This window comes from Hemibagrus wyckioides, linkage group LG11 (genome assembly GCF_019097595.1).
Source record: "Hemibagrus wyckioides isolate EC202008001 linkage group LG11, SWU_Hwy_1.0, whole genome shotgun sequence".
Taxonomy (NCBI): domain Eukaryota; kingdom Metazoa; phylum Chordata; class Actinopteri; order Siluriformes; family Bagridae; genus Hemibagrus; species Hemibagrus wyckioides.
In genome coordinates this window covers 3,371,484-3,384,658 of record NC_080720.1, presented here as the reverse complement: position 1 = coordinate 3,384,658, position 13,175 = coordinate 3,371,484, and the positions used below count along the sequence as shown (strand labels likewise).

The window sequence follows — 13,175 nt, the reverse complement described above, 5'->3', positions numbered from 1 at the left end:
TCTAACACTACATGAGTTAGCTTGGATAGAGCCGAGAGAGCGTAAAGGTTTACTTAGAACCATAAAAAATCTTCTGAGTGATGGAAAAGTTCCATGGATGTTCATAGAACCATATACTCTGACTAAGAACCATGTAAGAACTTTTCTTCTCACCTTTACCCGAGTTCACGATGCTTGTGTTGCAGAAGATGCTGTAGTTCCTCCTGTTGATATTTTCACAGATCTTCACTTTGCTTTGCTTCGATTGCCGATGCTGATCATCAGAATACATCCAGATTGTTATTATTTTCTACACAACGACGTACACGTCCATTACGTCTCCTCGTATCACCTGGATATCAGACGCAGGTGTAACTGGCTCATCATTGAGCATTTAAACATTTCATCTTTTTTCCAGCTGATCATTTATGAGACGTTATTTTGCTCAGGCTTTACAGAAAACTCATCTCCATTATACTTTAAATAAACACGATCCTCTGTCCAAAATCGTCCTGATGATGAAACTTCCTGTGTGTCATGTGGCTTACTGGTTTGACTCGTCCTGTAAACTGGTAAATGGGTTTCATGTGAGTTGTGAGATTATGGAAATGCTTCAATATTTAAAAAATTATATATAAATACATGAAATAAATAAAGAAATTATCTATAAAAATTAAATATAAAAAACTAAAAAATTATATATAAAAAAGGGAATTTAATAAGGAATGTTAAAAGAAACGTTGAATTTCAATTTAATTTATTTTATTTAATTTTACAACAGACAAATATGACCATGTAAATGCAAAAAGCAAGAAATCCTTTTTTTATTGGATTATTATTATTACTATTATTATATTTTTATTATTATTATTATTATTATTATTATTATTATTATTATTATTATTATTCTTACAAAAATGCAAAATGACAAGGTCAGACCAGAGAAAATCACCTATTTGTATGGGACTTTAAGGTTATTGTTTTTTGTTAGTTTGTTTAAAATCAGTATATTTTATTTTAATTCCATTTATGCACTTTCGGAGTCACAGGGAACCTGGAGAATATCTCAAGGGGATTGGGGAACAAGGCAGGGGTCAAACTAGATGAGATGGCAACCCATCACATGACACACACACACTATTCAGACAGTTCAGAGATGCTTATAAGCACGTGTCTTTAAGCTACATGAACACAATGAGATTTTATTTACTTAAAATGTACATTTGGATTTTGTAATTGTATATATATATATACCTGTGCAGGTAACTGTTCTTTAGTTAAGGTACCTGATGGAATGTCCACAAACTAAAATCAAATAAATACATTTGCAAAAGCCACGTGTGAAAAAAAATGTGTGAAAGAGTTTAAGCGCGTGCCTTGTTTTAAATGTATAATTAATCAGAAAATAGTGTTACCCTTTACATTGGGGTGTTGATCAGCATTTCACTGCTAGATGGCGCTGTGTGTTCGTGTCATCCGGCCAAAAGGGTAAAATAAACCAGCGCCCTGCCTGTGGATCGGGTGGATTTGTGTGGTTTTGGACGCGATGGCATCCTCGGTTGGTTAAATCGGCTCATTTCGGTGGCTTGGCTGATTTCCCGTTTCCGGGTCTCTCTCTCTCTCTCTCTCTCTCTCTCTCTCTGTGTATGTGTGTGTGTGTGTGTGTGTGTGTGTGTGTATGTGTGTGTGTGTGTGTGTGTGTGTGTGTGTGTGCTCCTCTTTCCGCTAATTATCCAACTCTAAATATATACACTCACATTTTTTTTTACTTTCCTCCACACACCAACCCCACGGTTAATAAGCCATACTTTGTGGTTTTTAGAAAGCTTTAGAAAGATTTTTTTTCTCTACAAAGACTTTAAAATAAATAAAATAAATAAATCGACTTCAAAAGCATATCTTTATATTAGTTTTGAGTTTTGTCGTCTTCGTTTGTACCTAGCTTTTACTGAACAGCTGAAGTTTTGTTCTCATGCGTAATGCGCAATTCATGTAATATAATAATAAAGCATGTAAGATTTGGCTAGACAGACATGTTACACTGCTTGTCTCTGCTTGTTGATATTTGAATCATCTTTACACCCTGTAACATCCGCATCCCGCGATTTACACCGCTAATCCCCGCATTTATTTTAGTTCTCTGTCGAGGATTAATGAGTTTCCAGTCTTGTCAGATGCGCTTCTGAGTTTGGCAACTGATCCCAAGTTTCCCCAGATATACTTCATGAAGCTGGAACATCACATCATCACGACAAAGACAGACTTTTTTTTTTTAAACAAATTTATTAGTCTTCCAAAAAGAAGAATCTCGCAAAGCATTCCACATATCTTTGGCATCACCTTTAGAAAAAAAAGATACCGCAAATATAAAAAAAATGCAAGGAACAGACATTAGCTATAAGTATAAATCTCGTTTCAATATGAACTTCTCTCCCTTTTTGAACTGTACAAATATAGTGCATAAAAAATCTCTTCTTAAAACACATTTCCATACAAAAAAAAGAACAATAACAAAAAAAAGTAACACAAGTGAAACTTCAACAGACGAAAACACATAGCATATGAACAGTGTAAATGTCTTTCAGGAGTCTCTCTCTCTCTTTCTCCATCTCTTTTTCTTTCTTTTTCCTTTACCAAGGCCTCCAGACGGAGTCTGAAGTGAGCGACGCCTCGCGCGGAGACGCTGCGGCTGCTGGGAGGGGCGTGGCCGCACCGCTCGCGTACACCGGGATGACGGGGCCGCCGGGAGTGAACGCGCCGCTGGGAATCAAGAAGGCAAACTGTCCGTCTGTGGCCGGGACGAGCTGGAAGCCGCCGTACACCTTGGCAGCGTCGGACGGCGACGCGCCGGATGGAGGCGCGCTCTTACACGCCGGCACCGAGACCGGCACGGGGACGTGCGTCGCGCCGGGGATCTGCACTACGGGCTGGCCGAAGGTCGGAGGAGGCGGCGGCGCGGGTCCGGCGTGCGCCTGGGCCGTGTAGTTCATTGCGTTCAGCTGGGTCATGCAGTTGGCGAGGTGGCCGAGCAGCCGCGTGCGCACCTCGGCGTTCACTCCCTCGCACGTGGACAGAAAACGCGTCACCTCGTTCATGCACTCGCTGAAGCCCGCGCGGTACTTGCCGAGCACGGTGGGGTCCGCGTTCAGAGCAGCTGCAAGAAAGGAAAAAGGAGAAATGAGTTTAATCTCAAAACAATATCATCACATCATACGCTCAAGGCATCACTGCTCTAGGCGCTATACTTTTCTCAAAGTCTAAACGCAAATGTTTAGCATTAAAAGCCGGCGCGTGGCCGCTCTTATCAGTTTGCGCATCAATATCTAAACCCTGAATGAACAGAGGGGGGAAAAAACACACAACACGCATTATTTGATAAACATTAGTTAATGCAGTGAGAGGACACTCACCGGTCATCTGAGCGCGCTGCATGTTCCTGAGGTGCTTCACGGTCATCTCCAGGATATCCGCCTTCTCCAGCTTGGAGTGTCTGGAGCTCTGTGGGTGAAAACAGCGCTGAAATGATCAGTACAGGGAATTTCAATACAATAGTTCCTATAAACCAGAGCAATCACAGGGAATCTACAAAGTGTGGCTGTGATACTTACGTCTTTTTTCAGAGCGTCCAGGATGAGCGTTTTGAGTTGACCCAAGCTTTCGTTGATCCTGGCTCGTCTTCTTTTCTCCATGATGGGTTTCGATGACTGAATAAAAACAAACAAACATGAGTGTGAAATGTTATATCTATACGCTGTGTTGTGTTTCCGGCAAAATGTGTTACATACCGTTTAAAAAATAATAACAAAGAAGGAAAGAAAGAAAGGATCACAAGTGGGGGATAAAACCTACCTTTCTGTGCTCAGAGGCTGTCTTGGGTTTGTCCGGGACGGTGTTCATGCTCGCCGGGGTCGCAGCCACCGGGGAAGACGAGTTCTTTTCCATCATATCAGCAGGCATCTTTTTTTGTAAAATATCCACGTAAAATGCGTAAAAAAATTCAAAACACCTCCTAAGTCGTCCTTAGAGAAGAAAAAAAGGACAACATAAGAAAAAAAGAACACGTTACTCGAAGACCGTGCGAAGTAGATAGATGTCCAGCAATGTGGGAGTGAAGTTTATCCCCGTCGCAGCGTTATCCCGACTTTAACGAGTTTCAGTGTCACGCGCGCGCGCTCTGTGATCGTCGCCGACAAGACGCAAGCGATTGACTGTCTGCCCGCGCGCTGCCTCGCTGCCTTTTTATATCCCGGGCCGCACGCGAACGGCTCGTGTGAAACTTCCCAAACTTTCTTTCCCACACTAACTTTCTACCAATCAGCGCGAGGGACACGCGGCCCGGACGGAGGACGGCTCGTGGTCGGCGCAGCGCCATTGGTTGTTTGGCTCTCGAGCGGGTGGCCAATGGCGCGCGGCCGACCGGGTTTAGGGCACGAACCGGGACTGCCTTCCGTCATCCCAGTTACACATTAACACTTCAGATCCTTGGTGGAAAAAAAAACAAAACAACTCGCACACTTACGGACAGCGCAATAAACATCTCAAAAATCACCGAAACCAAGAGCAATAAACATTTTATTTACATAATGAAGGTTTCACCGGGGGTATTTTGGAAGGTATTATTAAAAGGAGGTTTATTTATTTATTTTTGAAGTAAACAGATGTTTCAACCCATGAAACCTTTAAGGATGAGACTTTTACGCATTTTTTTTTATATAGAAGCTTTTGGATATAGAGTTTTAATGAGCTCTAGAAACAATATATATATATATAAAGTTTAGGAAGTTTAACAGATGAAAACTATTTTATTTTCGAGCTACAGTGCTCGATTTCTGACTAATATCCTAGACAGGGGCAGTGAGATTGAAATGTCACGCTAGGAAAGGTTTATTTTTAGACTCAGAAACTTTTTTCCTTGAAATAAAATGATCGAAGGAAAGATGGCGAAAGTTAATGAACGCGTTTATTTAGCTGATGAGTTTTAAGTCAGACGCGTACAGAGTTCAGGAGTGGAGAATGATTCCTCCGCCAATCATGCAGCAGCGCTTTAAATTGCCCTTCAGTCATAAGCGATTTAGCAGCGCGACTGCTGCGCGAGCTCTGGCATACTGACATGGGTCGGCGTGCATGCGAGCGCCGCCGTGAATGTGGAGCACGTGCCAGGATGTTTTATGAGCCGCAGTGGTTGAGGTTTGGCCGCCTGGCGGGCTCTGTGTGTGTGTGTGTGTGTCTGTGTGTGTGTGTGTGGAGGAGGAGGAGGAGGAGGAGGGTAGTGTGTGTGCGGCGGCGGTGCTGGTTTACATTAGAGGGAAGGTAAATAGCAGCTGCTGTTCTGAGAGCCTGGGAAAACCACGCCCACTGAGGAGCTCGCGCGCCCTTACCGGGAACGCGAGCCAGCGCGGAGAGAGTTCAGCGGGAGAGCGCGCGCTCACCGCGGCGCTAAACTAGCGTGCAGTTTCCCGAAGCGTGACTCTGCGACTGAGATACTGGCACCGTGAGCGATAAAGCAAATAAAAATATATTATTATTGGGATTGTAATATTCGGATTATTTAATTACATCACTTTATTCACGCGCGAGCATGTTACGTGCAACACTCGCTAGAGAAGAGTGTGTTCATCAACAATATGCTTTTGTGTCTTTTAAGTGAGAGAAACTGGCGCGCTCACGCGCACACACACAAACACTTACACACACACACACACCGCCATGTGGACCTTCAACTGACAAAATACATTTACTGATGCCAGGCTACACCTGAACGTAACCCCAACCTCAACCTCAGTGACCTTTATAACACATTTAATTAACATTTAACAAGAAAACCTGACATTTCTCAGATATTTCTATCCTTGTGGGGACATTTAGTCAAATATAAAAACATGCCCGCGTTTTTGTCTACTCTTGTGTGTGTGTGTGTGTCTCCATGTGTAAAAAAGTAACACCAAAAATAATGTTACTTGCTTAACTGAACACACTCTCATGTTATCAGCGACACACTCTGTGTTGTTGTTATTAACACCTGTAGTGTGTTTGTTGTCTAATAAACCGCGCGAAAAAAAAAACTCTCACGTACACACGCACGAAAAAAAAAACTGTGCACGCGCACCAACATGTTGGGCTCGTAAACTAAAACCGTGCTGAAGTCGCCGCCTTCGCTCCAATCCGTGCGTGCCGCGGCCGCGCTCCCACGCGCACAGAGGAGAGCCGAGAGGAAAGGGATAGGGAGAAGAGATGAAGAGAAGAGAGTCAGGGAAAGACGAAGGGAGGGGAGAGAGGAAGTGGTGGCGCACGCTCTCCGTGCAGGCGCGATATCCAGCCGTTTCTCTGAGACACGTGGCGCGCCCTGCGCCTGCTCGTCACGTCGTGTCAACAGTATAGCATGACAAGATAGCTGGACACCACGAGCTGTCACCATCCAGACTGTTTTAGTGACAATCTACAACCCTTAAAGGGTCACGTGGTACGTCTATTTAGCAGACGTTCTTAACCAGAGCGACTTACAATTTATCTCATTTTATACAACCGAGTAATTGAGGGTGATTGGTGGATCACATGGTAGCTTGGTGGACCTGGGATTTGAACTAGCAACCTTCTGATCAGAGGGCCAACACCTTAACCACTAAACTACCACATTCCCCCATAGCGTCTTTCTGTTCTGGTCTTTGATTGGTCAGAAGGTGTGGATTAATTCTCTTTAGCAGTGGCACAGCTTCCTTGTTTTCTTTATATTAAGCTTTCTGACACTTCTTAGAACAAGGATGGCCTGCGATACTTCACCTCAAATGTTTACGAGGTCCGTCACCTCACTATCCCGCCGTCGCAACCCTCCTTCACTGTTAGCCGTCGATTTTCTTTTTCCTTCCCAATAGGATGAAATAAAACAATGAGGAACGTCAAGTTGGATTTGGTGTAAAATTCTCACGGATGTTCGATCTGCCTGTTCAGACAAGGATCAGAGATATCCGTGTTTTTTCCATCTGAAGAAAAAGATCAGATCTGGGTCACTTTCGCATCTGCTGACCCTGACGCATTAAAAATTCAGGATTTAATGCATTAATGCGTATCTTGTGCAATACAACAAGCCTCATTATTAACATAACAAGAAAGAACGCTCTCCATACTGACGCTTCAGATCATCCTTACGAAATCATTATGATTTATCATCTAAATTTGGATGTAGAACTTTCAAATACTTTCCAAACTAAATCACCCACAGGAGTGTTACAGAAGCCTGAAATACTGAGGTCATGCTATTTAAAGGCCTCCCTTCTCCGCATGAGGGACTTTCCCATGCTCGGGTTGCAGGAGGGATGTGGAAGGAGCAGCTTGCGTGGCCCTTGCCTTTATCTCTACACCTGGCCACTCGCTGAGCCTGAGACGGTTCAAATCCCAGTATGATTCCGGTTCAGATTTGAGGAGTGAAGTGAGAAGTCCAGGAACTGACCATACATATCGGTCTTCTGCAGCAGTTGGTGTTAAATGCCATTCATTTGGACAGTTATCTCTTTATATCCCTCCTTCACACACACACCCACACACACACACACACACACACACACACACACAAACACACACACACACACACACACACAGGAGTTCTTTAACAGATTTCACACGCTCTCTCGCTGTCATATCTTTATTGATCCTCCTGCACGAACCTCCACACTGCAATAATGCAATCAGGCTCCCGATTGCAGGGCTAAAGTACGTGAGAAAGTCAGAGATTGTACGCTCTCAAACAATCAAACCCTCAATCACAGACGTGTCCCGCACTTAATGTGTAAGCTATTGATGCACGCTGGATTCCTCCGAGCCACTGGAGAACACTAGTGTGACCAGTACGGAGCGAGGGATTGTGTTACGTCAGCATGAGACCATGGTGTTATTGATCATCTGATTGGTCGACTCTGAAGAATACCAGATTCTGATTGGTCAGGTTGAAGTGATTGGTTATCTATTCTATTCTAATCTATTAACTCTTTATTGCACGTTATCGTTTCCATAGTAACAGATGTCTCAGTTTAACATGTATGGAAGGAGTCTCCAGTGTCGGCGGTGTGTAACAGTCAGTAAAGCTGTTTAAGCTTAAGTTCATATTTTTCTTCATCTTCAGAACCAAAAAGATGAGAGTTTAAAGTGAACTAGGAACTAACTTGCTTAATGGACGTTCCACAGCTTTAAACGTAACAATAAATGAATAAAAAAAGAAGCATGTCATACATTTGAAATGAATAATCCTTATTAGTAATATTGCTGTAGTATAAGAAGAATAAAGCACTGTGGGATGTGATGTTATAGGAACCGTAACTCTGCATCGTAAACCAAGATGGTGAAGTGGTCCAAGGAAGGAATAGTGGTGAAACGGCGACAGGGTCATGGGCGGTCAAGGCGCATTGATGCACGTGGGGAGTGAAGGCTGGCCCATATGATCAGATCCAACAGACGGGCTACTGTTGCTCAAACTGCTGAAGAAATTAATGCTGGTTCTGATAGAAAAGGGTCAGAATACACAGTGCATTGTAGTTTGTTGTATTTTGGCAGCAAATGGGGGAGCAGCACAATAATTAGGCAGGTGATCATAATGTTATGGCTGATCTGTATATATATATATATATATATATATATATACATATTCATAACGCTTCTTCAAGCAAATTCAAACTAGCTCTGGATTAGCTAAACTCATTTACACTTGCGTTCGTTCGCATCTGCTTCGATCGCCGTCTTGTAAATCTATGCGCTTCAGCCGAACGGGCAGCGAACAGAAAATAAAGCGCGAAAAGCAAATCAAAGCTGGAACTTTTCGCAAGCCATCCTTCAAGGAGCGAGAGTGAAAAAGAGAGAGAGAGGAAGATGAACGAGTGGCTTTGGAGGCCCTCCAGGAGTCTTCCCATGGAGCAGACGCTGTGCCGCCTCCCCACGTTGGAGCGGGCTGTGGAACACACACACACACACACACACACGCACATACATACACAGAGATAAAAATGACTAGTCCAGCTCATCAAGGGCCTGAGGGGATCAGAGGCAGGGGAGTGCTAAAGCATTGATTCATAGTCGACTTCACACACACACGCGCTCATCACACAAACACAGATCACTCAGGGTCACCAGCAGCCTCGCAGACATTACCGCTCGCTGGATGTTCAGCTCAATAGCGGCTAGGGAGCTTTTCAAAACCTACCGCATTGGTGATTCAGGCCTTTTCCGGCTCTGGCTGCTTGAGAGGCTGGGGAGAAGTGTGTGCCCTGGAGGAAGAACACTATTGAAGTGCTGCTATGCTCGCTCTCTCTCTCTCTCTCTCTCTCTCTCTCTCTCTCTCTCTCTCTATCTCTCTCCTGTGGCTTGTTGTGAAGCCGGCCCTACCGGGGGCTGTGTGCTCCTGTGGAGGAGGCTGTGGAGACCGGGTCACAGGTCACTCAGGATGTGCATCCGGCTGCCAGACTCGGCTGGTTTGGGTGGTTTGTGAGTTAACAAGCCCGGGGCACTCGATCTATCTGAGTAGCACAATGCTAATAACCACCACCACCACCACATCTCCTTCTTCTTCTTCTTCTCCTTCTTCTTTTTTTTCCAACAGTAAAAGTTCCATCTCATTTCTTATCAAATCAATGGAACCGCACTCGGTTATACAGCGAAATCCCAGAGCGAAGGTGTTTAAATTAACGCCCACTATGTTCATGCGTGTCCGGCTGGATTTATATAACCAGCGTAGGTGTTAAAACATTTTATACATCACATTGCTGAAATCTGGACATGGAACCTGGGCGTGAAAGCGTCTCAAGAGCTCGTGATTGTGAGTGTGAACGTATTTCTGTTCCTGTGAGTGCTATTCGATCTCGATCAGACTTCCAGGTGCATGAGAATTTTCTATTGGCTCCTCGTCAGATCTTTGTTTAAAGGAGATAAAGGCGACGCTTAGGAAGATGTGGATCCGCTCCTGTGATCAGCGATGTCTGGAATAATCGTCTCTAATAGGGCTTAGTTTAGTGTAAACAAACCGAGACTGGCGATCAAGATTAGCGGAAGAGTTTCTTCCCTTCTGTCTCTATAATTGCAAAAACAAAAAGCTCTTCAGTGGCCCAACAGTGAGACATATTGAATTGTATATTGGAATCTAATAGACCCCGACCGACATGGGAGCACAAAATCGGCAACACGCATCTAAATAAGTCAAGGTTTCTTCCTCATATCATCTCAGGGAGTTTTTCCTTCACCACCGTCACCTCTGGCTTGCTCATTAGGGATAAGTTTGAATTAAAAATGAATAATTTATATTTATATATCCAGAATCAAAATATTTCTTTAAAGCTGCTTTTTAAAAATCAAAACTATTTAGATTAAAAGAAATTCTGTGTTGAAAACTAATCAGCAATGACGTGAGCGCGTTTTGTCTTTAAGTGGATTGTTTTGAAATATTTTTTATTCTTCTTATAACACAGTAATTTCTTACTGATTAGGCTTCTTTTACATTTCTTTGTTCATTAAAATATGATTTTTTTATCCGTTTATAGTTACATTTAATGTAACTTACAGTTAATGTTTAAAAAAATGCACACAAATGTTGACACTGGAGACTCCTTCCATAAAAAGAAAAAAAGAAAAGAAAAAAGATGTGTTTGTTATTATTTTTTTAATCTGCTTATGAAGAGCATCCCGCATCCTGTTACTATGGAAACGATAGAGTATTAATGTAACAAGTGTGTTAATGTAAATCTATGTAAATAAAATATGATTTCTGACTTTAGCTTCTTTGTGAGAATGTCTCTGTAAAGATAAATTAAAGTCAGAGGAAAAAACCTTCTAAACTGTGGCTCAAGTCATACCAGGAAGAGATTTAAGAGATTTCTCTGTGTCTCTTTTCATCCTCCAGTCCTTGATGACCCTGACGTTAATCGACATTATTACACCTTTCCACTTGGTCTCATTTTCGAACCATTTATGCATATATATCTCCTTATTTCTCTCTCTTTCTCTCTCTGGCTGTCTGTAATGGCTTAAAAGTCCTCACCATTCACATGATCTCCCATGAAGCACGCTGTTATCTGTAGCCTGTCGGGCTGCCAATTTCAATTTTACTCCCCTGTTATCAGGCCCCGAAATAAATGCCTCATTTGAAAAGTGGAAATCAAACTGTCTGCACCAAGGCCATGAGTGACGTTGATTGCAAACTAACTATTTAGCACCAGGAAGCACTTCTGTGTGGCTTTTGTCTCTCGCTACCCCTCTTTTTTTCACTCATGCTTCACGGCTGTCATATTGCTTTAGTGCTCAGGGAAGGTCAAGCGCTGCTGCCTGAGAGATCTAAAGCACTGGAAATGATTCAGAGCAACAATGCGACGTGTTCCTCCACCCCGCCTGAGCGCCTGTACGCATCCCCATACGTTACATATCCTTTTCATGTGGTATCTCTGGCCGAAGTAAACAAATATATGAAATATATATGAATGTAGACACTCAGTGTTTCAGAGGTATTTCTGTTTTTCCCTAGCCTACTAGGGGTGATCTATTCATAGGAAAGTTCCAGAAAAACAAAAACGGTTCATTTTTTTCCACACAAATGTTTGTATCTTCAAAGTAAATGTTGATATCTAACCCATTCCTGCTCTCCGAGATGCTCCAAGTGCTTGTTCATCTAAAAAGCAGCTCAGATTTCATCTTCAACAGGTAAAATTCTGTGTAAGGTTCTCCAACAGAGGGAAAAACACACGTCTAAAACACAATGAAAGCCAACAGACCGTCATTTTAGATCAGACTCACAGCCTGAACACCAGTCGTTTCTTTATACTGATTGAAAACGTCCAATAAATCCATGTCCATTCCACAGGTGTAATGGAATGCCGGTGTTTAGGGTTAAATTAGCCGACTAGTTTGTTTATATTTTGGTAAACAAAACCAAAGGGATCAATGAATTATGACTTGCTGAAGTTGAGGGTTGTAGTCAGGACTGCTGTTGTCAAGTCCAAGACCAGGACCAACCAAGATCAAGATCGAGTCAAGATCATATCGTAAGCAGGGCAGTGGTGGTTCATGTGGTTAAGGGTCTGGGTTTTTGATTAGAAGGTTGTGGTTCAAGCCCCGACTCTGCATAGCTTCCACTGTTGGGCAATTGAGCAAGGTCCTTAACCCTCCAGGGGTACTGCATCATACCTGCTCTCTGACCCCAACTTTCTCAGCTGGGATATGCAAATAAAATGTGTGGTGATAATAAGGGGTTAAAAACTAAATCAAGGTCAAGTCTAAATGTAAGTCTTCAGGTAGTTGGCTTTATGTGTGTATCAAGCCAATAATTATACTGTTTTTAGATCTTTCTATGAACTCAGACCAAGACTAATGCCGAAGCCAATTTCAAGTACAAAGGCCAATAAAGTGTCACTACACCGAACTCGACTTCTACACACCTAGGGTGAGGAATTCAGAGATCAGTCGGAGCCACACACCAGGCTTCTAACATTTCAGGTTTTTTCCTGGTGTATTTCAGTGATTCCGGGGGTAAAGTGGTAGCTGGTAGGGTTCATATTTAATTAAAAAAAAAAAAACACCCTTCCGGTTTTAGCACCTACTTGGAACACTAAACAGATGCAAAGACAGATCATGTCACTGTGTTCCACCCATAATATCAGTGAACAGTTGCATTTCTTAACAACTAGCGATGTTAATGTTGAACCAGGGCGACAACAATAGCTTAACCACTTACATGGAAGCGAAACAAGACAAAAAACCCAAAACAAACAAGTAAGACACAGCTTCCTCACACTGCGTCCTGTTCTTTCTCTAGTCACCTATTATACTGAAGTTCCCATGCCATCGTATGCCGCCTTTCACTGCCTTGTGTGATCTTTTTTTTTTGGCACGGGCCATTCACACGCACACAAATACATAAACATGACCTCATCGCTGGCACATTCTCACCTGGTTTCACCTTGCACCTGCCATGCATTCGCTCAATTCGCTTTCCCCTCCAGCTATATTAACATTGAATCTGCTCTCTCTCTCTCTCTCTTTTTTTCACCCCATCCATTCACAAGCTATTGTTCAGCACCAGCACAATGTTTGGCTTAGATCTGATCCAGCATCAGTTTACACCCTCAGCACTTGCCACAGCGACACACACACTGCTCTTAACTAATGACCCAACAGCTAATGGTTGGTTTCACTCTGTGGTTTCACACATGTTGCCCATCATGGAAAGATCT

The 13,175-nt window shown here is 42.9% G+C and overlaps 1 protein-coding gene across 2 annotated transcripts; it reads right to left on the bottom strand.

Moving 5' to 3' along the window:
• Window positions 1-2,318: 2,318 nt before the first annotated feature.
• Window positions 2,319-4,222, bottom strand: her6 (hairy-related 6). Of its 2 annotated transcripts, none has more exons than XM_058401899.1 (4): window positions 3,829-4,222; window positions 3,588-3,683; window positions 3,390-3,495; window positions 2,319-3,133 (listed from the first exon to the last, which is right to left on the bottom strand). In XM_058401899.1, exons 1-4 carry the CDS (start codon window positions 3,934-3,936, stop codon window positions 2,610-2,612), a joined length of 834 nt encoding a protein of 277 aa, XP_058257882.1. In that variant the 5' UTR covers window positions 3,937-4,222; the 3' UTR covers window positions 2,319-2,609. The 2 variants fall into 2 exon arrangements, with proteins under 2 accessions (XP_058257882.1, XP_058257883.1); XM_058401900.1 differs by having other exon boundaries at window positions 3,390-3,477; window positions 3,829-4,220.
• Window positions 4,223-13,175: the final 8,953 nt, after the last annotated feature.

Excerpts from the sequence above, each read along its gene's own strand:
- her6 (XM_058401899.1), bottom strand. The coding sequence starts at position 3,936 with ATGCCTGCTGATATGATGGAAAAGAACTCGTCTTCCCCGGTGGCTGCG. Across the intron at positions 3,684-3,828 it reads CAGCCTCTGAGCACAGAAAG|TCATCGAAACCCATCATGGA; the intron begins GTAGGTTTTATC and ends GTTTTTATTCAG. Across the intron at positions 3,134-3,389 it reads GCAGCGCGCTCAGATGACCG|CTGCTCTGAACGCGGACCCC; the intron begins GTGAGTGTCCTC and ends CCTTTCTTGCAG.